The sequence below is a fragment of the Propithecus coquereli genome, unplaced genomic scaffold, assembly GCF_000956105.1.
Source record: "Propithecus coquereli isolate 6110/MARCELLA unplaced genomic scaffold, Pcoq_1.0 Scaffold354, whole genome shotgun sequence".
NCBI lineage: Eukaryota > Metazoa > Chordata > Mammalia > Primates > Indriidae > Propithecus > Propithecus coquereli.
The window spans coordinates 1,074,585-1,100,806 of record NW_012149219.1 but is presented as its reverse complement, the minus strand read 5'-3'; the positions used below and the strand labels follow the sequence as shown (position 1 = coordinate 1,100,806).

The following is a 26,222-nucleotide window of genomic DNA, read 5'->3' as shown; positions in this document are numbered from 1 at the left end:
TTTTATTTTCCTTACTTTTAGCATACCATAGCCCACATCAACTTAACTGGAAGTGAGAGTGATAGAAGACTTTTTTCTGCACAAAGGGAAGCCAACATAAACAATGCCCAGTCTAGAAGCTAGGGATTCAGAATTAAATACAAATTGTGCTAATATTAGAACCTTTTTTCAAAAGAACACCAAACCAAATAATAAGAAATTTATTTTTATTAATCTTACTGCAAGTATGCCCCTGTCATAAAAAAACTTTTTAAAAAATCCATTATTTTTAAATACAATAAATTCTATAAAGCTGATTAATACAGAGAAATTTTTAATCATGAGGAAGAAAATATGTATTTTCCATGCAAAACTCCTAACAAGCTACTAGGAAAATGGCAGACAGCTGAAACCCAATGTGCAGAGCGCTGGAGCAGTCAAGGAGCAGAACAGTGTGCCCTAAGCAACCTGGAAGTGAGCCGCCTGCTACCATGAGGTACCCTCATCCCAGCCCCTTCCCCACCCACACCCGCTCTGCCATAACTAAGCACCAACTGGTCTTAGACCACAGCATAAACAGTGGTATGGAAGAAGGGATTTTAAAGGACATTCTAACAGGGGCTTGTCCTCCTGCTGTTTCTCTAAAACTCAGAAGTATCAAAGAAGTATTTATTCTCACAGACTACACACAGATGGAAAAAGAGATTTCTGAATGTGAAGTACATTCGCATAAACATATATCAGATTCTCTTCAGACTCTTTCCATTTTTGCCACTTCAGACTGCAGATGTAGTTTTGGGCTTACCTGGCAAGTAACAGGACTGTTTTAACATGAAACTCAAAAGTTGATACATTAAAGGAGGTCTGAGAAGAACGCATTTAAGGCACACTTTCTATATGTGTAAACCAAGGAACTTGAAACGCTAGAGCAAGGGTTTTCAAGGTGTGGTCCCCAGACAAGGGTCAGCATCATCTGGACACATCCCAGAAATGCATGTTCTCAGAGCCCACCCTAGACGAAAGGACTCAGAGATTCCGAGGAGGGGCCCAGCAAGCTGTTACCTATCATATTCTCTCTCGTCCTTCTACCAGGTAATTTCCAGAAAAGAATCCACTCAGTCTGCATTTCCTCTGTAACCTCTAAACTCCTTAACCCGCTGCACTCTGGCTAACTCTGTCACATCACTAAGTCCTCTTTTTTTTAGTCACAAATCATCTCTAGCCTAACTGCCCAGGCCAGTGACCTTTTCCTGGTCCTCATTCCCTAGCCTCATCCCCTCCTGCTTGAAATGACTGATTTCTTGACTTCCATGACACAATTCTACGCTCTGCTCTCGATCTCCTCTCCTCCTACCCTCTCACTGTTAGGCATGTCCCCAAGATTCAATCTTCAGTCTTTTGCCCCCCTTTCTCCAGATGCTCCTTGGCATCTTAAGGACTCCAAGAGCTAAATTCACACCTCTGCCCTGCATTCTCTCAAACCTCACAACATATTTTAAGCTACCTCGGGTCCTGCTTCACCTGAATATCCTTCAAGTACTGCCAGTAAAACGTCTCCAAAAGGGAGCTTCTCATTTCCGCCCCCGCCCCCAACTCCAACAGTTGCTCCTCAACTGCCTGTTTCTAGTATTGGGTCCGTCGACTGTCTGGTCCCCTGGGCCCTGGAACCTCAGTATTCCCTCTTCCCTGGGGACCACATCTAACGTGCAGAGGAGTCAGCCCCAGAAGGCATCCTCTTTTGGCCTCCTCCTCCCCATTTCTAGTGCCACCATCCTCATCTAACAACTTCCCATCTGTTCTCAAGCCCTGCCTCTAGACTCTTACCTCTAAAAGTCATCACCGAATACATGTCTTCCCTGTTCAAAATATGGAGAGCTGCCCAGATGCAGCCCAACTTCCTACCAGCTTCATCTCACATTTCTCCTCATATTCTTTCTGCACAGCTAATACAGAATGCTTTTCATGCTGCCAGCATGTCCCAAGTTTTCTTACTTCTAAGTCGTTACTTTCTATTATTACCTCCATTTCAACTATCAGCTTCCCCTTATATCTGCAAATGCCCTCTTTATGCTTCAAGATCAGGGTTAGTGTCAACTCCCTGCAACATACATAATCCCCTCAGTGGACGTTCTCTCTCACCCTCCTCTAAAGACTCAACGACATTTGCGTAAATCACCCCTACAAAATTGAACCCCCACCCCCAGCAGAAATGGATTTGATACATCTTCTTGTCCTCCACCGTACCATGCGTGACACCTTGTCCGAGGTATGTACTAAAGAAATATCTGTTGAAGGATTAAACGACTTTCCCAAACAAAATTGTTAATTAATGGCACACCATTCCTGCCAATTAACTGACCTTTAGAAGCAGCAGCCAAAATACAATAAAAACAGATAAACTTCACGTACACAGCAACTTAGAAGGAATCAACTCAATCTCTTATACTTTCTATTACTTACAGTACAACTGCTCCAAAATGACAACCAAACACTATCATGTACACGGCAACTAAGAAAAATACAACATATTTTTTAAACTACAAATACGTTTTGGAAAAAAGAAATGACCAACTCCTTCAATGTTAAAATGACAGGGGGCAGGCCTTCTATAAATAAACCTTTATAAAATTTCCTGCATCTTCCCACCATGCCAGTCTGTAGCTTCTGGAGGTGATAAACTATCTATAATCACAAAGGAAACTTCTTAATCTAAAGGAAATTGAATAACAGAGCGATTGTTCCAAAACATTTTGTTTTGTCTGGAAGATACTCTCACGGCTGGTCAGGAAGGTTAAGAAGCAGCCAGATGAATTATAATGTGGAAGACAGACTGACTGCCTCAATTAGGAAAAATAAAGTCTTCATTTCTGGAATGGTAGAGTCACTGCTTCCCTATTAAAAAGAGGAGATATAATCTCTTAAGTAAAGTATGCAAAGAGACCCTTCAAAATGGGAAAACACATTGGGAATCATATAGAAAAACAGCTTTGTTCTAACCTAAAGACCTTGCTACCTTTCACAGACCAAATTTCAAGCCTAGATACAAAACAGAATCATGATAGATTAAGAAAGAAAAAAGTGTTTTTTCCTAGACAGCACAGGCAGATATAAGGTATCATCATTGACCAATATATGGTCATCCTTATATTATGAGGATTGACACTCAATTTTTAAATTTGCTATCAATTCTAAAACTGGGGCTTATTATTATGTTTCTCTCACTCTGTTCTCCACTTGGTTTCATTTGTTCTAGTTCATGATTTCTTCCTTAAATTAGCAAAGGTATTAATATATAAAACAGGCACACAGCTTCCATTCTGTACAAAGTTGGGGATATGGATAAATAGCAAATCACCTAAAATACTTTCTGAAATAAGACTCCTATAGTTGTTCATTAAACAGCAAAAACTACTCATACATTTTCTGAGTTTTTTTTTGGGGGGGTGCTTTTTAAACTTACAGTTATTTGCTTTTAATTCTAAGCTCCACTAACCATCTTGACTAAGAATCTAAATAGAAGTCTTATCATCCACAGCTTCAGATTTCATTCCTCAAGTAACAGGAGGACACAGAAACAAAAACTTGAGTTAAGCAGATCACTGGAACCCTGGGGATGGACCTCTAAGGTCACTGTGATCCATTGCAGAAAGAAAAACTAAAGGGAGGTGGGCAGACTACCAGAGAATCTGAATAAAATATAAATACACACACACACACACACACACACACAATCAACATTCACTGTATCGCACTGAGGAGGAAAGAAGCTAAAAAGAACTTTTCTTACAATGATTTTTACAACTCACAATAAAAAGTTAACTCAGCTAATTTTAACATATTATTAGGACTCAAAAAATATTCAGCCAGTAATGTAGCCACTACCGAGAATTAATATTAAAACAGAGGTTTTACTGAGTTGCATCTTCCAATATTTTAACAAAACATTTCATTCACAATATGATTTGAAATGGCAGAAAACACATCCAAGAGGGGCTCGTGACTATGGGGAACAACCCAAAATTTAAAATACTTCTATTTCAATGTTAGTGGTAAGATTTTATTATATTGTTCAATAACAGAGAATACACTTTTTAAAAAATCTAGTATTTCCATTAGGATTAATACTCAAACAAATATTGATGATTAAACTTGGAGACTAGGAGCAGTGGTTATATTAACATACTGAGAAGCAACAGACATAAGTAAAACACAGAACGCTGTAGGAACACAGCCAGAGAAATCATGATCACGAAAATGGCTTACTTTGACGTGGCTCTGGGCTCCCAGGTTGTAGATCTCTGTAGGCTTTACTTCATTAATGATCTTCACAAGGCAGGTACTGTCCGTGAGATCACCATAGTGCAATTTCATGTCTTTAGGATTCAAAAACATACCATTAGACAGAAGAAAACAACAAAAGCTCAGTTCTTTAAAATACTGAAATTGAAATGCATATTTTGAAAGTGTGAAAAACCGGGGTCAATATAGAAATGTTATATTTGATGGTTCTAGAGTGGAAGCGTATAACTGTCATCTTTAAATAACCTAATAGTAGGAAGATATTTATATATGTTGCCTATATCTGTAAAGGATTTGTGGGGGTAAACTCAGATGAACTTTTTACAAAGCATAATATCATCACAGATGTTACACATTTAAATCTTAGAGCTCCAGATGGTTATAAGATATGTTATATAAGAATGAGATTCAGACAAAGAAAACCTTACAAAAATGTGTGTGTCTCCTAAAGAAATCTATAACATTCTGGTGATGATGAAGATAGCTCTGTATTTCTTCAGATACTTTTATCTAGCAATTTTTAAGTACCATATAAACATCAAACCTTAAACCACCCATGAAAGGCCTGATGCAGTATTGTAATTGATTAAAGGACAACTAGCCTATTCCACTTCCTAAATCTAAGCACATCCTTACAATGACTTCATTAGTGTAAGAATTTGATACATGTGAATGGGTGATTTGCAAACTTGATAGTTCCATTATTTTTACAAAATACTGATCTATATATCTAGATCCAATGGCAGTACCGTTCTACACTCTGCACGAACAAAAAAATAATAATTTTCAGGGATGATGCACTTAATAACTTGAATATTAAGATGGAAAGCCTTTTCTTTGGACAACTAGATTATCTTCCTGATAGTATCACCACCTTTACAAGTAACCCAAATTTTCAAACATTCAGGAGTGATCCATATCTCTCACCACTCACGAAAATTAATTTGAGATGGATAAAAGACTTAAACGTAAGGCATGAAACCATAAGAACTCTAGAAGAAAATGCTGGAAAAAAACTCTTCAAGATATCAGTTTAGGCAAAGAATTTATGAAGAAGAACCCAATGGCAATCACAGCACTAATAACAATAAATAAATGGGACTTGATTAAATTAAAAAGCTTCTATACAGCTAGGGAAATAATCAACAAAGCAAAAAGACAGCCTAAAGAATGGGAGAAAATACTCACAAGCTATACATCTAATAAAGGGCTAATAACCAAAATCTACAAAGAACTCGAACAAATTGGAAGGAAAACATCAAACGACCCCAACAAAAAGCAGGCAAAAGACATGAACAAAAGCTTTTCAAAAGAAGATAGACAAATGGCCAACAAACATGAAAAATTGCTCAACATCACTAATCATCAGGGAAATGCAAATTAAAGCCACAGTGAGATATCACCTTATGCCAGTTAGAATGGCTTTTATGAAAAAGTCCAAAAACAATAGATGCTGGTGTGGATGCAAAGAGAAAGGAACACATACATTGTTGGTGCGACTGCAAATTAGTACAACCTCTATGGAAAACAGTATGGAGATTCCGCAAAGAAACAGAAGTAGACCTACCATTTGATCCAGCAAGCCAACTACTGGGTATTTATGCAAAGGAAAAGAAGTCATTTTATCAAAAAGACACCTGTACCCAAATGTTTATTGCTGCACAATTCACAATTGTAAAGATGTGGAATCAACCCAAGTGCCCATCAATTCATGACTGGATTAACAAAATGTAGTATAGGTATACTATGGAATACTATGCAGCCATGAGGAAGGATGAAATAAGGTCTTTTGCAATAATTTGGGTGGAACTGAAGACCATTATCCTACATGAAGAAGTATATAAACAATGGAAAAACAAACACCATATGCACTCGCTATTAAACTGGAACTAATCAATGAGCACACATGTGCACAGAAGGAAGTAAAACTCAGCAGAAATCAAGCAGGGGAGAGGGGGGAGAAGGGGAGGGGCAAAAACCTACCTAACGGGTATAAATGAACACTATCTGGGTGATGGGCACATTTATAACCCCTGACTCAAGCATAACAAAATTGATACATCTAACCAAAAACATTTGTACTCCCATATTTTGAAATAAAAAATTAATTAATTAATTAATTAATTAAAATACTCAGGGGCTCAGAGGTAAATACAAAAGGTTTACAAGCTGACTGTATCATCTTTGCTGGCTAGAAAAACTGGTCACATAATGCAAGCTCAACTTGGAGTTAAAAGCTCTGTGTCCTCATCCCAGCTCTGCCTTCTTCATGGTGGGTGACCTCGATAAAGTCACAACCTCTCTCTGGCTCCATTTCCTCATCTATAAAATTGTCTCCCTAGAGGCCTCAGGAGTTCCTGTAAAGATCCAATGAGAAGACACTCTGATTGTGCTACGTAAACTGTACAGCACACACAGGCAAATTTATTAACAAAATTAACAAAACAACTGCAAATACTGATAATGAGCAGTAAAGTAATTTAAATATAATTTTGATTGCCATCTTTTTTAGACTTCTCTTCACAAATTATTTTTAAAATGTACGAAGATTGTTTAATTAAATGTACAAAGATTGTTTAACTTGATTAAATCAGACAGAACATAAAAAGCTAAGAGACGCTCTGTCAATATGGAACTGCTTCTACTTCAGGGGACAGGATACCTGCAGTGGGGTGATCAAAGGCTCTTCCTCCCTTGGTCTCTCCAAGGCACTTACCCAATATCTTTCTAGAAGCCAAACCAAGATGACACTACAGCCTAGGACAGCAAGCAAGGAAGGGTGCAAAGCATGCATATTGTATTCAATGCACTAATTCATGGGTAAATAATTGTGACTTGATGGGCTTTAGGGAAAATGACATTTGAAAACATCTTATCTGAAGATAGGAAGTTCTAGAAAAAGATTTTACAAAAAGAAAATGACTTACTTCCTTCAATATGAGCCTGGGGATTCTTATACAGATGTTCAATTCGACCTGTATTGAATGAACTGGATCGGCGTACAATTCCATGGACCTGCGTTTTTACAGTATGGAAAGATAAAAGTAAATAATAAAGGTGCAATGAGGATTAGTAAGTAACTTAGAAGTTCTTTAGCTAATGTTTAGCTTTAGGAAAAAAGTATAAATATTATTTAAATTATTAGAAATAGTTCCACTGCTTACTTTTTCCCCAACCGCTGCTCACCAGCTACCGACACCTAACCTCCGTCTTTCTCCAGTGTTTTTACCGCCAATCTCAACAAAGTAATTAGATAATTATGTGACTTAGTTGTAGATACTCAAATATCTCCTTTTCTGAACACACACACCAACAGCCTAACTGCTGACAAAAATATCTCTTCCATTTGAAACTGAAGACAGATTATGTGAGGCTGTATCAGTAAAACAGCTTGTGGCCTGTTTGACACAGAGCATGAGGTCATCACATCTTACCGGTATCCTCAGAGGTATAGCACTTTTTATCTATTCTATATATTTCTGGAGCCATAGATATTGTCAGAGAGCAGTTTCTATTATGCAGCTGTGTGGAAAAGTCAGAAAGCTCAATAGTATGAGCTAGAGACGAGATTTATGTATTACTGAATTTAAGACATAAAGAAAACTCAAATGAAGAGAGGATTTTTAAAATAATTTTTATCTTCACTTAACCATGGTATAAGTATGAGGGAAAAAAGTTGTTGGGAAAGGAATGCATACCTGTCTGATACTGAAGAAAAGATTATTTGTGTCAGATACATAAAAGAAATTGTTCCAGATCTAGTCACACTTCCTTCTTGTGTCAAGATTACTCCCTTTGTGCTGCCAATGCTAACACCAGCTTATGTCACCAGCTGTCCAAGTTCCAGTTCTACTGGTGGCAGTTTTAATCCTTGACCTATTTTAGAAGTGTTCCTTCTAATGCTGGATAGGTACATTTGCAGCTGAATACACTTCTATATTTTAACTCAATCATTTTCTGTCTATTTCAAACCAAAATTAATCCTTGGCATGACTCAAATATTCCGAATGCAAGGAGGAAATTATAAGCACATAGGATGTTCTTTCAAATAGAAGAAAATGGCGTCGTCATTTTATATGGCATACATGAGAAACTGACTTCTGCAAAGGAGCCAACGTACCCACAATTAGTAATTCTGTTGGTTAGTTGCTTTAGCCAGCGAGAGAAACACTCACAGACACTTTTCCAAAAGAACGAAACCCAAGAAAAGTTGGTAAACATGAAAATATTTTAAGAAGGGAACATGCAAACTTGGTTGACATTTTAGGAGGCAAACATTAAATAAAATCTAGGAAATGTTAAATTGAGATTTGGCTATACATATCCATTTCTTAATTTAGAAGCGGAGAAAACAACACTAATATTAAGCTTAGAGTTTGTTGTACTTACTAAGCTTCAATTTTTCAAGTTGTTACTTAATTGTAAAGTTGAACTGCTCTACAAACTTAATTTTCTTTAATAAAAAAGCAATTTCATCATATCTACTTACATATAGCAAAATTGGTGTTTACTACCAAAGTTATTTCTAAAATACAGATTTCTTACACGTAAATACTTTGTTTCATTGAATAAAAAAGAATTTCTATACTCTAAAAACAGATAATTTAACTTTTGACAATGAAAAGAATAATATTATTTAAGCTATCTTCTCTTGATTGCTGAATTCTGGGGAAGTCACATAATATTGCAACAACCCAAAACATAGAGAAGTACCATATACATATATATTACATATAAACATAAAAGGCTTTGATAAAAATATTAAATGATCTTGATTCAGTGTGAAAAGCAAACAACCAAAGTTACAACCAATCAATTGGTATAATAGGACTTTACTGTCACACTTAAAATCAAAAGCATTAAGTACTTAGCTGCTTTTTTTTAATTAAAAAAAAGTATTTTAATTCCCAACTTTTGGTATGTGTATACAGGGAAAGAAAGATCTGCCAAATGCTTAATCCATGACAGCAGGTATTATTCTAAGACCTAATGAAAGCTGAGTCTGTCTGCTTTTGAGACAGGTGAAATACAAACTTTAAAACAAGCCAACATGTGTGCAAACTGCATAATCTAGTTAAGAATTTGAGATTAGCAGCTTTCTCTTTACAGAACGGAGGTAGGTAGGGCTCCTTTGTTTGTTTTTATAAGGATTTGGGAGAAAAAGAGATGAAGGGTTAGGAAACCAAACAGAAAAGATAAGTGAGTTGAATCTGACTTTATATGAACTTAATCAAAATTATTATTAAATATAGTAGTTGAAAACCAAATGTAATTCTGAAAAACTGAGGTCTTAATAAACGAAGGGAGTTTTTGATAAATTTCATGTTCCATTTAACTTAGGTGAAGAAAAGGAAAATTTCAAGTTTTCTTAATGTCAAAACAAAGATGGTTTGATTTCAAAACCTAGAGTCAGATTAGGCAATATAACAGAAATGATTTATTATTTACTGTGATCAAGAAAATGGAAAATTATTACCACTGGATTTAAAATTCTTTAGTGTCTAGATTTCTCCTGAAGGCAAGGATGCCTCCACGAGATGGTTGATGCTACTCTCCTTTTGAAAAGTATAGATTATCTAGATAATATTAATTGCTAACATTAACATATCAGCGACCACATACGAGACACCATTCTTTGTACATGTTAAATCACTTCATGTCACAACAACCTTACTATTACTATTACCTTACAATTTCCATTCTACAGATGAGGACACTGCTTGAGATCAAACAGCTAGTAAGTGGTAGCATTAAAGGACAGATTTGGTCGACTCTGGTAACACTCCACTGAATTATTGTTTCAAAATGAAATCCATAAAAAGCTTTGTCTTTTTTTCAAATCAAAGCATCAAGGCTTCTGGGATAAGGAAAAAAAAAAATATTTCGAAGATTCTCACAGATCAAGAAAAAGTGTAGGAACTCCATGTTGCAACAAATAATTTCCCAGAGATAACAATCGGACAATCCTTACATCACATTTCTTTTCTATTCTGACAATTCGCATCAGAGCTGGTGGTTATATATAGTTCCTTTCCTGGAAGGAAAACCCACAATTTACCTATTTTTTTATTTTAAAGTCTGATATGCTGTGCTGTAAGTTTTACCAAGTTATTTAATATAGATTTTTCATATATTCCCAGATTTTGTCTTTTAAAAGGTTCAATTTTGTCTTTTATTTCCCTGGTTTTCCTGTGTACTCAATGCAAAATGGGTACAAAAGTATGCTGTTGGCTTATATGCTAACAAAGGCACTGAGAAGGCACTTAAAACTATTAATAAAATGTGCTTTCATAAAAAGCTTCACTTCTGTCCATTTTCCTTTTTCCCCGCATGAGGGGAAGGAACATGCTTAGCTCTAGCATCCTCAGCAACAGGCCACGCCTGCTATTCAGTCATGCTAATTGATGAATTGGATCAAGCAGCCTTCTGCAAGACCTGTGTCCACGAGCTTGTCCACATCGGACACTGTGTCACTCTGCCACTCTTGATCAGTAAGTCTCATGAATTCCACAGAGTTCCACTGGGCTGTTTCCCATGTATTGTCTTATCTAATCTTCACAACCACCTCAGGGCATAGGTGTGCTTATCGTCCCCATTTACAGACCAAGAAATTAATTCTTAGAGGGGTCACGTGACTTGTCCAAGGTCGCAAAGCCAGGAAGTGGCAGAGGAGGATTAAGACACAGCTGCCCGGCACCCAAGTTAAGGGCTCCCTTGCCACAGCGAGCTGGACCACCTTGTCCACCCACCTGTCTACGCTGGTCAACAGGGTGTAAAGGAGAATGATCCTTTGCACTTCAGCAATGTGTAGAATTAAGTATACAAAGTATTTAAAGGGTGACTTTCCATAAAACCCAAATATTCTTGGTTTTCCTCCTCATGAGATGACATTTCTAGGTACTCAATTAAGAATGAACGAGTGTTAGATCCATTCTTGTTATACTCTACTAAATGTTTAATTCTGAGCAAAATTCAAGAAAAAAGCAATATTAAAAACTGCCATTTTAAACCTTTAAATTGAGTCTCTCTCAATGAGAACTGGACCAGGGATAAAGCAATCCTTTACTTTCCCACTTCAAATGGTTCAGTCAGAGCATGATCAGATATGTGGATTCAGTAGTCACATTTGATGGCCAGGCCCCACGGCTTCAGGAATCTAAAAGCATGTGAGGTCATTACAAGGGAATTAACCATAACTAATGAGTATAGTCGTATCTGCTATTCCTTTTCAAGTCATCCAAAAATACTTTTGCTTTAAGGTTAGCTAAGCTTTTTGTACTTTTATTTCACTTTTTTGACTAAAGAAAATGTAAAGCACTGTCTCACTGTGTGACACTAATTCTGCACACAGGGTCTGTTTTTGCCCACGCCATCCCCTCATCATCACCCCCCAACCTGGCTCCACTCTCCATGTATTAATAGTCAATGCTTCCCCAGCCTCGACAAAAGGCTAACCTGGCCACTGCTAGCCAATCAAAGTTTGCTCTTTCTCTTCTAGGAAGAACAACTCAGACTCAGCAGCAAGCCTCTTCTTCACAGTGTTTATTTGTTCCAGGCTTGCACTTTTCCACCCCAAAGTATGTTGTTTTCAGTTGTCCCTGACCTTTCTGGTATGCCTTGTACAAAGACTAGATTCAAAACAACACGATAGCTCGGAGAAGCAAGGCCCCACAAATTTAAAATTTAAAATTCCTTAAGGTACCTTGTCCACCTTCACCATATGATTAAATCTGTCACCTGACCCCATTTAGACTTCCAGTCGCAGTGGTTCTCTATCTGGCAAGCTGTATCAGCCACACCTGGGGACATTAAAAAGGACAATTCCCAGACCTCTGAATCAGCCTTCTGTGTCTTAACGGGGCCTCTGGAAGATTCTGATGCACATTAAAGGTTGAGAACCTGCTGAGGTAGAAGTCTGTACTCAGCCAAAACTTCTGACATTGACTCCCTGAGTTCAGGCGTGAACAGGTATGTACCTCTCTCAGCTCACTGCATGCACTCTACCAACCTCGTTCTTTTACTCCCAGTCTCAAGTGTGCCCATCACCTGAATAGTGTTCACTGTATCTGTCAGATAGGTTTCTATCTTTCCCCTTTTTCTCCCTGCCCACTTCTTGATTTTCAATGACTTACTTCTCTGTGCCCATCTGTGCCTATCAATTATTTCCAAATTATTAGAGAGTACATATGGTGTTTGTTTTTCCATTCCTGAGATACTTCTCCAGTTCCATCCAAACTGCTGCAAAAGACATTAATTCATCTCTTTTTATGGCTGAGTAGTACTCCATGGTATACATACACCACATTTTATTAATCCACTCATGTATTGATGGGCACTTAGGTCGATTTCACATCTTTGCAATTGTGAATTGTGCTTCAATAAACATTCGAGTGCAGGTATCTTTTTGATAATATGATTTCTTTTCCTTTGGGGTGATACTAGTACTGAGATTGCTGGGTCAAATGGTTAAGTCCATATTTATTTCTTTGAGGAATCTCCATTCTGTTTTCCTTACAGGTTGTACTAATTTGCAGTCCCAACAACAGTACATAAGTGTTCCTTTCTCTCTGCATCCACACCAGCATCTACTGTTTTTTGACTTTTCAATAATAGCCATTCTGACAGGGATAAGGTAATATCTCATTGTGATTTTAACTTGTATTTCCCTGATGATTAGTGATATTGAGCATTTTTTCGTAAGTTTATTGGCCATTTTTCTATCTTCTTTTGAAAAACTTCTGTTCATGTCTTTTGCCCACTTTTTAATGGGGTTTTTGTTTGTTCTGTTCTTGCTGATTTGAGTTCTTTGTAAATTATGGATATCAGCCCTTTATCGGATGTGCAGTTTGTGAGTATTTTCTCCCATTCTTTAGGTCATCTGTTTGCTCTGTTGATTATTTCCTTTGCTTTGCAGAAGCTTTTTGATTTAATCAAGTGCCATATTGTCTTTTTGTATCAGAATCAGATCTACTCTTACAATTTCAAATATCCAGAAAACATGTGCAGCTCACCACACAGCCCCAGGTTCTCATTACATCTATTTCCAAATCTCTCATCCTACCTGTCTTCTGAAGTCTGGTAGTTCCTTAACAAGAGACACCTAAATGGAGGTTTGCTTTTCCATGCATGTCTTCTTCTTAGCCTTTTCCAGTAACACTAACAGTATCATTTGCCTGAAAATGGTTAATATCTACACATCCAACTAGCCCTGTCATTCATCTACCCATTAATGGAGCACAAGGCCATGCTCCCTTGTCCTTTGGACAAGATACAAATACTGCCTGTTGCCACCAACCTCATTTCCAGTTCTCGCCATCCCCCACAACCTCCTAGAAGTAGATCTGAACACCCATGCAGTTTGAGCATCACTTCTGACATGCCACCTTGCTCTTCACAACGGCAGTGACTACTGCTCAGCTAGCTTCTTTTCTTGGTTCACTTGATACGCAACCACGCCAGTAATTTCTCTCCAGCCACCAAACATCTCTCAGCTGTTCCCAAACATCTGCAACACTGTACAGACATCTCTCTGCCAAACCTTTTCTTTTAATATTTATTAAGGCATTAGGTTAATCTAGCCTAAATAAATACCAGGCTTTCCCTAAAAACAACTCTTTATGCTACTTAATAATTTACTCTAAAACTCTCTATTTTGTAGATATGTGTTCCTTTCTTAATTATTACAGCAACATATCCATATGGACATATGTGTACATGTGTACTCTCATAAATACATTTGTTTTATTTTGATATTATCACAAGATATAGAACTAGCTATTAGATAAGAGCACAGGAGGAGCTAAACACATCTACTATTACTTCTTAAAGTCTAAAAGTCAAGGCTCTAAGAAAAGATTATGAACTAAAAGAAAATTAATTTCCTTTTCTTCAAATGCTGTTAGCATTTTGATGCCAAATTCCTTGCTGTAATCTTTCCATTTGCCCCAACTACACATTTTTGAAACAACATACCTCCAATTGGAATAAGTAGACAATCCAAAATTATCTATATAAACATTCACAAAGTAGGTCAGAGCATATGGGCCACTATGAAGGTTTTTGCTCTCTGTATAGTATGAATTTGTATGTATGTATGTATCTGAAAAATGGTTCTTAGAAAAGTAAGGTGTACAATCTGAGCTACATCAAAATTAATATATAAAACTCTTGTTTCTTTTAAGAAAGAGAGAAAATGCTGAAGATGACAACAGCAGCAGCAGCAGCAGCAAACCTAAGTTTCAGCTTCTATAAAACATACGGCTGCCTATTAGAAAGCAAAAACCTCCAGGTGTAAATATTTCATATAAGCTTGCCAAAGATCAGCTTGGGTTTTATTGCTCTGTGCAGTTCCTGAATTAAGTGACTTCACTGTGAGTGGGACTTTTCATAAATTAACCCTAACAACATTACGGCTTCAGCTTGCACAGGCAGCTGTTTTATCAGAGAATGTGGGAAGCGTGCGAAGAGGCTGAACACTGAGGTGCCGGAGAGCCACCAGTGCTCACCAGCAGATAAATAGCACAATGAGCTGGCAGGATCACAAGCCCGGAGGCACATTCTTCCCTGGATTCTGATTTGTTATCAGAGTTTCAGTGGAAAACACACACAGGAGGACAGCAGCGCAAAGGAAGCGTGCGGCCAGTGTGTCCAAGTGATTCCGCCATCCTGAGCTTGCTTGTCCACTGAGTCACCCACCTCATAGCCTTTCTCCAGCAGGAACTCGGCCAAGTATGAACCATCCTGGGAAGAGGGGAAAAAAAATGAAAAACATCAGTCCTATCGTGACTGGTATAGAAAGGTGGCCTAGACTGAGAGTTTTAAGACAAGCATTTAAAAGGCTATATGAACTTAAATTAAGGATCATGGCAACCAAAATAAAAATAATACCAACAATGCCAATAAACACCACATGGAGTTCCACTATACACGAAGCATTTTCACAAACAGCATATCATTTGAGCTCACCGAAGACAGAGGAAGAAACTGAAATCCAGAGAAGTAATACAGGGCAACAGAGAAAACATGAAGCTCCACAGTCAGGTGGCTTTGGTTTTAGGTTTTGCCACTTACTAGCTGCAAATTATGCAAAATATGTGGGCGAAAAAACAGAATGCCTTGGCGCTATAAAACAGAAGTCTTACTAATTCTGGGGGCGGGGTGTAAAAAAGGAATCACTGGGGAAGGGATAAGATGGGAGCTAGAAGGGATTGGGGAGAGAAAGGGCAAACGTGAAGAGGAGGTGTTGCCACTCCATGTGGAGTGGGGAGGGCCAGGGGACAGTGGAGGAAGGTAAGCGCCTCTGAGGGTTGGCCTCTGGGCACTGGCAGGCGGTGGCTGCTAAACCAAGGGTTCTGGAAAGTCACTGACGGCTTTAAAGGGTTTTGAGGTCAGGGCTGGGGGGAACGATCAGATTTGTATTATCATCACTGCACATGTACACACATACACATACGGAATTTTTACAAAAGAGGACAGTAATTTACATAAAATAATAAATACTTCATTTTTATTAATCTTAAATCATGTAGTTAATAACTTAACATGAAGATATCTAACTAAATATAGATATTCTCAACTGAATTTTAATAATTCTTTTAAAATTTTCTGGTGAGGGTCTTTATTTAAACTATTTCATGTTCCACTTTTAGGGAAAGAAAGTGTGAGACATCTAATTAAACTTTTAAGAGGTAAAAGCCGAGAAATCACCATTCTACAGGTACTATAAACAGTCGCCAGCCTCTCTCAGAAAATGAACTGGGTAGACGTTTTGCAATCAATCCTATAATTGCTCTTCAGCTTTTAGCCCAAGTGAGAGGTCCCCGTTCATCTCAGCTGGACTTAAAAATGGAAATCTGTGTCCTCAAAAGTAGTTGTGGATGTTTGGGTTTTCTTTGGTTTCTTCAGTTTGAATAAGCTTAAAATATCCCTCTGAGCTTAAAAAGTTCCTACTAGATATTCCAGGAAAAAAAAAAAAAAAATGAAGCAAGCCTTATTATTATCTTTACTTAACTGAAAGCTGGAATTGGAGACACCCTATGGGTCCTGAAAATGACAGGGCTGCCAAGCGAGTGTTTACTACATTAATGCAGCAGTCATGCATAAATTCAGGCAGAATGACAAGGCAAGGCATACAAGCGACACATTCTGTGGTTCATTAAAACCTCCAGCAGATTTTCTTCTGACTTTTTGACATAAATATTCTGGTTCATAGACTCATGTGGAGAAGACAAATTGTTTGGCATTATTCCTTTTTACCCTATTCTTACAATTCTCACAGTTTTTACATATCTAATATGCAAACTAAGTCAGATAATGAGACTGACCAATTCAGACAAGGACAAGCCAGGTTGGTCTACATGACCACTGGCAATGCTGGAATAATCAGCAGCCCTATAAATCAATCAATGAGAAAATAGCTTAACAGAAAAATATTTGCAATATGAATGATAATTTGACAGGAGGTTTGAAAGCATAAAGTTTTGATGTTGTTTTGAAGCAGGCAACATTATACTATTTATGTTTTATAATTCTCTTGGAATAAAAAGTGAAAACCTTTTGTGTTCTACCACAGTTGCATGAAATGTTTAAAAAAAAAAAAAAAGGCGGAGGTAAACGTGCTAGAGATCCCTGGGGTGGGGAGAGCCGTGATTATTTAGAAAGCTGATGTGAAACAGACCTGACCAGGACTGAACCCTGTCAATAAGGTCTTGTTCTTCTCACCCAGGCCACTTCTCAAACTTTCCAACCGCACTGGAACATTCTGAACCAGCAGTGGCACCCGCTTCCTCCTTGCTTCCTTGCCAGGCCTCTCAAGTGATAGGGCCTGGGCTGCACAATGAGTGGGAAACGAGCCCAGCGAGCAAGGGCTCCTGGTCTCCGGCACTGGGGGCCCAGCTGGCCTCCCCCTCATCCTCTTCCCAGGCCCCTGGGGGACTCCAGGGGAGACACGGTATCTGAGCACACAGAAGTCCGCCAAGCCACTGGGATGGTTGTTTCTGCCTCCTCTTGAAGCACAGAGCTGATAAAGAATGGTCCAATCAGACTAATGACTGAACTGTCACAGCTACTAAGAACCTGCAACTAACGTTAAGTTCTGACACTTGACTCCTTTGAAAACAAGAAACGAATAAACTAAACCTCCAACTTGTTCACCATGAACACAATTAATCTGGTATAAATTCCTGCCTGGGTTCAATCCTTGTTACAGAAAACTTTTTAATTAGAAAGATAATGTCCCAATGTGACCTTTTAAAATTTAATTTTATACTTGGTTATTAAGGATATCCATTTCATATTAAATGCCATATAGTTTTAAGCAATCACCATGGCTTTAACATCTTCAAAACAAAGAAATATTTTCTGTCCTACTCTTGTAAGAACTCAGCTAGAAGTTAAGCAGCCATTTGGCATCACAGGTAACTAAGACATGGAAGGTTGGTTGAATTGCCTAGTATCACACTAGTTACAGACAAAGCCAGGACTGGAATTCAAGGCTTCCATAATGTTGAAACAGGAAATAATCTCCTTCCTCACCCTCCTCTACCTGGGACCTACCAAAACAAATCAAAACCCAACAAAATAATCTAAGACCATAAAAGATTCATTTTCAAACCAAATTGATTCAGTCATTTTCCATTACAGGGTGTTTTATGGATTAAACAGTGCTTCCAGTTTTAACCAAGTGACCCAAATGCAGAAAAGTCATGTAATTTTAGAATACTCAGAGGAGGGAGAAAGGATATAGTGCCTGACATTGCCCAGGTCTCGGTTTTGGGCACTTGCAGCACTGCCCGTGAAGTGGTTCAGTGTTGTCTGGAGGTGAATTTGGATTGGTGGTAGTTGTATGTTGTCTTTGAGGCTGAATGGGCGGGGCACCTGCCCAGGGTTCAAAAGTGCCAGGTTTCAGTGTTCCTAGTGCCCATCCTATTCTTCAGAGGGGGTGGGCCCTCATTTTCCACGGAGTACTCAGAAATGTTCCAGATAGTCACATAAAAACTAAGAGTAATTCCAGAAATTAATAGAATCATATTTTGACTATAGTATGAAAACTAACTAAAATTCCACAACTACAAAAAGCTGAAGGAAACGCGGAAAGTTTCTCCCTTCTTTCATCAGCCGACCCTCACATCCACAAACACTGTCCAAACATATACGTGCCAGGGCACGCCATCCTCCTGTCGCAGAGAGAGACTAATACTTTTCTCTCTTCCAACACGGATCCATGTATAGCCCAGACAGGCAAATGAAAAGGGAATTTTCTTATATGCAATTTGAGAAGCCGGCCCCTCTGAACTGCATGCTAAATCATATTGTGTGTTTCTACTTAAGCACCCTTTGGCAGCTTCTTTGAACAGGATAAGGTAAGTAGTATTAGGCTAAAGAAACCATGTCACTAATAAAATGAATGTCTTTGTTTAGATCATCTCAAGCAACAGGAAGTAGAATTCCCCTTCTATAAGAAGAGAAAGCGTTCATCTGCATTGCCTTTTATGCTCTTTAACTCTATATTCTAATTACTTTTTTTAAAAAAAAGTATCTTTCCAGCTAACCACAGTACAATATCAAGGTAATCTGGACCTCCAATAAGAGAAATACAAACACTTCAATGATTAATAGAGAATGCTGTTTTGAATCAGAATGAAAACTTCCATGACTTAACCACTGTGAAGAATCTAGAGGCAGAATACATTCGAAAAGTATTTATATCCAGCTCATGTTTTTTACAGAAATCATTGAATAAAATCTGTCAGACTCACAGAATTCAAAAGACCATGGGGATAAATTAATCCAACTCTCTCATTTTACAGATCAGGAAACTGAGATTCAAAACAAGTAAATGTTTAGTGTACAGTCACAGTTAGGAAGTAGCAGAACCTGCACCAAAAAATAAAAACAAAAACCAGTTCTCTGGACTCCAGACCTCATAATTTTGCACTATACTGAGCAAACATCTAAAATGCAGAGATTGGACTAATGACTATGGTTGAGAACCAAGGAAAACACACTAATGCCTTACCAGAGTGAAGAACAAGAGCAGAGCCAGTAATTATCAATAGAACAATAATTAACTGGTAGAGAGGAAATGAGGACACCAACAATATTTAAAACATACAAATAAGTCCCATCTCCTATAGTCTTTAAAGTTTAAAAGTACTTCCCCATGAAAGCTGCTATCACCAAAGATCTGACTCTCACGTCCTTTGATTTACCTCCTGGTAGAGAGGAGCACAGCAATCCAGAAATATGATCAACAACCTGTGAATAATGAAGAATTGATTGTGCCCAGCAGCTAAGATAATCTTTACCTAACCACTCCTTCCTTCTTTTCAAGGAAAAGAGCTTCCACGCAGGTGCTCAGACGCTGCACATATACCTCACACTCATTAAGAAGCGAGAGTGGCCCCGCAGCCAGACACAACACCTTCCAGGAAAGAGGGAAGAGTGTGAGGCCGATTCAGGTATCAGTGCTTTAGCAAGATGCCAGATACTTTCAATCATCCTACGTATTAGTCTACCATGATACAGAATTCTCTCCCCCAAACATACTCAGTTTCATGAGGTTACAATGTTAAGTTTTATGTCCATGGTCAGTTTAAAAACAAAAAGATTTACACGTTAAAAAAAAAAAAATTCAAAGAGGGAAGAAATGACCTTAAAGATTAATTTTAAAAAGTCTTTTTCTCAATTTGAGAGGTTAAAAAAATTAACTTTCTTTTTTTCATTTTCTCTCTCTTTTTTTTTTTTCTTCTTAGCCTTCACGGAACATTGAAGAATCTTTTTTCATTTTTTGACTAGTACTAAAACAGAAGAGTGTTTGGTGATTGCAACCTTATATATTATTTCTTCAGGGAATTATATATACTTTACCTACTTTTTTAGTAGGCTGTGTTTTGCCAATTGTTTTCGTCACATGTATAAAATTGACTAATTTTCATCTCCAGTAAAAGCCACTCAAAAACCGATATTTCAAAGCGGGTCAGTAGATTTTTAGTTCCTTTCATGTTGCAAATGATTATTTTAAATGCTCAGTTTAACAAGGAAGAATGCAAATACCAAAATGTGAACTCCAGGCATATTTGCACAACCTAGCATTTGTAATGACATTTACTTCAACATATTAAAATAAATTTCAATAATTTAGGCAAACGCTATAAGGAAAATGGGACTAAAGGGTTTAAAACAAGCAGTTAGAAAGGAAGCAGTTGTTGATAAGGTATAGAAGGATAATTTTTAATTAAATGATTAGGAGAAAGACAACACACATAGATACTCCAACACATATAGTCCTAGAAATGTTCGAAAAGCCTCAAAAGTACAATGATCCCTGATTTACAATCTTTCCACTTATGATTTTTCAACTTTATGATGGTGCAAAAGCAGTACATATCCAGTATGTTCCTAGACTGACAATGCAGTTATGTCCTGATGAAGCCATCATAAATTGAACATATTGTAAATCGAAACGTACTTTTGACTTTCGATATCTTCAGCTTAACGAAGGGTTTATCAAGACATAGCGCCATCGTTAGTTGAGAAGCCTCTATAAATCCAAGGGCACTTGTTAACAGCCTGTGTGTGTGCTGAGTGGTGCGTCATGTGGATACGTCAAGGGTAAGTCCAATAAAAGTATGCCCAAGGAATACTGTATCCCACTGGTTTTCTTTCTTTCTTTTTTATTGTACGTTTCTTTAAACTATTTTTTCTCTCTTCCTCTCTCCCATTCTTCCCACTCATGCTGAAGTTTTTATACCTCAGAGAAAAAAAATCCTAATGTGACCTTCTGTTGCTACAAATGATGATGCTAATAGCAAGAACAATAGTGTGCACTTACGGTATGCCAGGCATGCGCTAAGTGTTCTACATTCACTAACTTTTTAAATCTTCAGGATAACCCCACGTAGTTGGCACTGTTGTTGACTCTATTTTACAAATGAGGAAACTGGGCAGAATTGAGACTACGTAACCTGCTCAAGGTCTAATAGTAGGTAGAGCAAGAATTTAAACTTCGTATATTTGTAATGAATTATTTGTATGGCAATTTGCTTCACTAAAAGGATCAATGACTCCATAATGATGGGCCTAGAGATATTTTAATATAAAATTTGGTTTCCACAGAATTATAAACAATGGAAAATGAGACAGATTAGTGGATATCCAACACCCATTTGGGCCATAGGTGTTACAGAACAGTGGACAGGAAGGAAATCAGAGATTTAGTCCCTGCCCTATTGCTCTGAGAAGTATCTGGGAAGCCAGGCATTTCCTGGCCTAGATAGGATTATGCTTCAGCATTGGCTAGGACCTCCAGATTTCACATACATCAACACACCCACACGTGGACAGGATGAGAATAATAACCAGGTAACCTATACAGCTAATCAAAGTGTCCTGCTATCAGGGAACAACAGTCGATGCATGAGTCATGGACAGAAGGTGGTAAGGCCTGTGGATCAAAGAAAAGCTATAAAATACTACCACAATGACCTCTTCTATACTGGATGGCACAGTGCCCTGGAGAAATAAATCACCACACTTGAGCATGAAATCAAGGCTGGGAAAAAAACAGAGGAAATACAAGAAGCATATCCCTGTCAAAATCCTTTTAAAGATCTGCCTAACTGGCCAGTTCAGTGCTAGTGTGAATAACTCCTTTCAACTTTAGAACAATACACTAGCTGAAAGTTTTTACAACTCAGGGCTCCAAATACATTGATAAAGATTTGTATAGGTCTGTAGGTACCGTATTACCAATAAACTTCATGCTTAAATAATAACCTCTTTGCAGTAGATAACTATACATACACAAAAATTAAAATTGTACAAATTTGGAAAACAGCGTTTTTCTCCCTCTCCCTTCCCCTTTCTCGCTATCTCTCAGTGACAGTGCATACAATTAAAGGCTGTTTTTTTGCAAAGTCCATGCTCACATAGCTCTAATCGCTGAAGTGATTTATAGAGGAAATGACTTTTTTGCAGGTACTCTAAAACAGAGCTGCACTTTGTCTAGTGTTCAAGGCCAAGCTTAATGAAAAATGTTAAATTTGGAAGGAAAAAACTGTAGAAGAGAAGAATTATGAAATTTTAGTATTCGCCTGATTTATTAATGGTTCCTTGTACATTTCTTTTTATAATTTGTGTCCTGGCTCAGGCAGGAAGGTAAAACAAACGTCCTTTTGTTTACGGCTCTAAAAGGTCATACGAATAACACAAAAGGATAAACAAATATCGGTGACTATACCTTTCCCCATTTTAGTGTCCATTCAACAGGTCGCTAACCAAAATGTCACTGTTGATTTCACGCAGAGTTTAACTATTGACAAATATTCTTACTCTTGTTAACCCAATTTCTTTCAAGGATATAATTAATTAGTATGATCCAGTTAAGATTATTCTTAAAATATGTACATGTCATGATAGAAATGCCACCTATCAGCTCCCTGATGCATTTCAGCACTGCTCTGCAAGAGTCCCAACCACGCAGAAAACATCGTAAATCACTGAAGAAAGATGCAAATTAAGAACTACGACTGGGTAACTTAAAATCACTGAAAAACAGACAAAATTCAAGCATATGTACAGGAGCGTAAACGTAGAGATTTGTAGGCATTTACCCAGAAAGCTGCAGACCATTAAACTAATAAAGGTAACTAATACTCAGCCCCAGGACAGATCAAGTATTGTAAGAACTGCAAGTCGGCGAAGGCAAGCAGAGCTCCTAGTGAGTACAAAGAATGCTGATTTCACTGGACTGTGGCATGTGGAGTTATACTCAGCTGGTAAAACTCAACTTTGTGGGCTAGTAAACCTCTGTGTTTGTTATGTTGCGCTATACTGTATGGCAGGGTTCTGCCACCCAGAGAAGGTATACAAAACCATGTGGGGCAGTGGTGGGTGGAGGAGGGGGCAAGGGAGAGGGAATATTTAAAGGTCTGTGTCTCCATCATACTTGCAGCTGTCTTCTAGTGTCACTGCTTTGCAGGCTGAACAAGCCGGGCATGTTTCTAGACAGCTCCAACACAGAAACAAAGGGGCATAAAATGTTGGTGAGATACTGAGACTACAGTTCAAACCTACACGGGGCTAATGTTCAGTTGTTTTTTATTTTGTTGTTTCCCTTTCTTTTGCTTATCCAACCACACGCTTTTTAAAATATCAGCTCAGCGGGACTGAAGAAAACATTTTCAAGATTCTACTGAAAAAGACCACAGCTTTGTAAGGGGGGTGGAGTTCTCTAAGTGGAAAAATAACCTCCTGCCCTAATAGGGATTGGACACCATCCCCCATCTTGGTCTCAGTAGCACCAAACTCTAAATTACCAACCTGGACAGGGCCTCAGGCCGAGGCAGCGGTGAGCCTTAACTTCAGTGCAGAAGGTGAAAAGCAGGTGCCTCTAACTCGGCCTAACCTGACTGCAGGCACCTGTGGTCTAATCTTAAATACTTAAATTTCTAACCACTACTTCTGTTTCCCTGCTCCTATATTTATCAAATATTTGGGGCTATTTTACTACATTTTACAGATTTGGGTCATAAAGCACCTTTTTATAAACATAGTTAACTCAGCTTTACATTATAGCATATATGTTCTTCAAAGTCTTTATTATTGTTTCTATCAAATTAATATCTTACAGTTCTGTAATTCCTTATAGTTGCTAAGTACTATAAGATATTTTTCCCATTTATACCTCACAACATCCTGGTGAGGTAGCTGATATTATCCCTATTTTTCCGGATTAGAAAATTGAAGTTAAGAAAGCTTAAATCCCTTGTTCAAGGTCATAGAGCTAGTTAGAGAACTTGGCAGAATATGAAACCAATTTGTCTAATCCTAACTACAGTGTTTTTTCAACGATACTTCTCCCTCAATCAAAATAAAAACATTTCAACCAAAATAAGATGCTATAGCAGTTTTTAAAGCTTTTCAATTAACAAATTTATATAAAAACTCATATAAAGTTACTGTAAAATAATTTAAGTATCTTCAATTATCTTTGCAATCATCTACTATTAAAAACTGTTGCTTAAATTAATCCCTTCTTCAAGCATATTAAACAAAATATTATTGTGTATGTATCTATTTGTGAGTGTACGCATGTGTGCCTGTGTGACCTAACTGAAGGGGCTTTCTGTACCTTTATCCTGAGGTTTTAAAGAAAGCTAGATCTGTACTTCGAATGTTAAAAGCAGACCCTGGGGCAATCAATCAACTAATAATCATCTATTAATATCTAAAGCACTATGCGATGTGATATGGTAAATAAAAATCAAGATAAGATGCATTTCCTAGCCTTGAGGAGTTTACAATCTAGTTAGAGGACAGAGAAACAACTACATCGTCATCATCATATTAGCAATAACATTAATGCTCACATTTGTTCACTATATACTCACCATATTTTAGGCCAGTGCTAGCCAACAAAAATATAATGTGAGCCACATGTAATTTCAAATAGTCTAGTACTCAAATTTTAAAAAGTAAAATGAAACAGGTAAAAGATAATTTTAATAAGGTATTTATTTAACCCACAATATCCAGAATGTTATAGCAACATGTTAATGAAAAACTACTGAGATATTTATATTCTTTTTTGTATTAAAATCTTTAAACTCCAATAGTCATGTGTCACATAACAATGGGATACATTCTGAGAAATGTGTCATTAGACGATTTCGTTGTTCCGTGAACATCACAGACTATTCTTCCACACACCTGAATGGCGCAGCCTGCTGCACACCTGGGCTATGCGGGACAGCCTATTGCTCCTGGGCTACAAACCTGCACAGTACGTGACTGTGCTGAACACTGTAGGCAACTGTAACACAATGGTAAGTATTTGTGTATCTGAACATAACACAGAAAAAGTATAGTAAAGTATGATGTTACAATCGTGTGGGACCACCATCACAGATGTGGTCTGCTGTTAACTTAAACGTTGTTGTGTACACATGACTGTACTTTACACCTACAGCATATCTCAATTCAAAAGCAAATTTTCATCAGAAACACTTGATCTGTAGATTTCATAAAAGTGACAACTGAAAAAGTAGATTCATAAATGTGTATCAAATATACTTAAAAGTTTTCAATAACTAAACTGAGTAAAAAAATCATTTTCCTTTAATCTTCACATATACATTGACAAAACTGGTTCACTTTTGTTTAGAAGGACTGATTTGGCTTTGAAGTGAAGGCACATCAGTTTCAAATCTGCATCTGCTCAAGTTAGGCGAACTAATTAATTCTTGTGTCAAGCCAGTATTAACATCGAATTCAAAGGAGTATTTGCATAAATTAGAAAGCAGCTCTATCGATATCCACCAAGTGCTCTTCAAATTCTTTCTAGTCTTTGTAGCCAATTTATGTAATGGTATTTATAATTAAAATCTTCTGTATGTTGATTCATGTTAGAAAAATGTACCAAATCATTATTATTGACTTGTAGTATGAAAACTTTCAGTTTCAACATAAATTCTCATACCTACCTTGCTAGGTCACAAATTAGCTTTTCCTTTCCTCAAAGTTTCAAATTTATCTCATTCAAAAGCAGTGTGATCTGCTTAAACCACAGTGTCATCCATAAACCACATTGCCACATTCCCTTTTTAAGTAGTGAATATTTGGAAAGTGTTCCTTTTGTTTCAAGAAATAAAATAAGATCTTATCTTGGAGTAAATATTACAGAAAACTTAATAAAACTCATCCACGACTCCACCAATGAGTGCTAGTGAAGAGTGCAAGGTCACTGCCTTTATTATCTTTCATGTCTGTCAGCAACTCTATAAACTATTAACAGCAAAGATGCATGGACTTACACATACAGACTGAACAATTTTAACTATTGTATCTATAACATTTTGCAGAATCAACTATTATATCTATCATACTTTGTCCAGCTTCAGAATACAGTGGGATGAAGCAAGAAGAGAAATACCAGCCTTTTGTTT

The 26,222-nt window shown here is 37.5% G+C and overlaps 1 protein-coding gene across 1 annotated transcript in view; it reads right to left on the bottom strand.

Annotated features, from left to right (window-relative positions):
- GMDS (GDP-mannose 4,6-dehydratase) overlaps window positions 1–26,222 on the bottom strand; it is a 529,674-nt gene that overhangs the window by 394,204 nt on the left and 109,248 nt on the right. The window contains exons 2-4 of the mRNA XM_012651370.1: window positions 14,974–15,018; window positions 7,206–7,293; window positions 4,243–4,352 (exon numbers count right to left, since the gene is read on the bottom strand). Coding sequence (XP_012506824.1) covers window positions 4,243–4,352; window positions 7,206–7,293; window positions 14,974–15,018 — 243 coding nt within the window. The remainder of the gene's footprint in view (window positions 1–4,242; window positions 4,353–7,205; window positions 7,294–14,973; window positions 15,019–26,222) is intronic.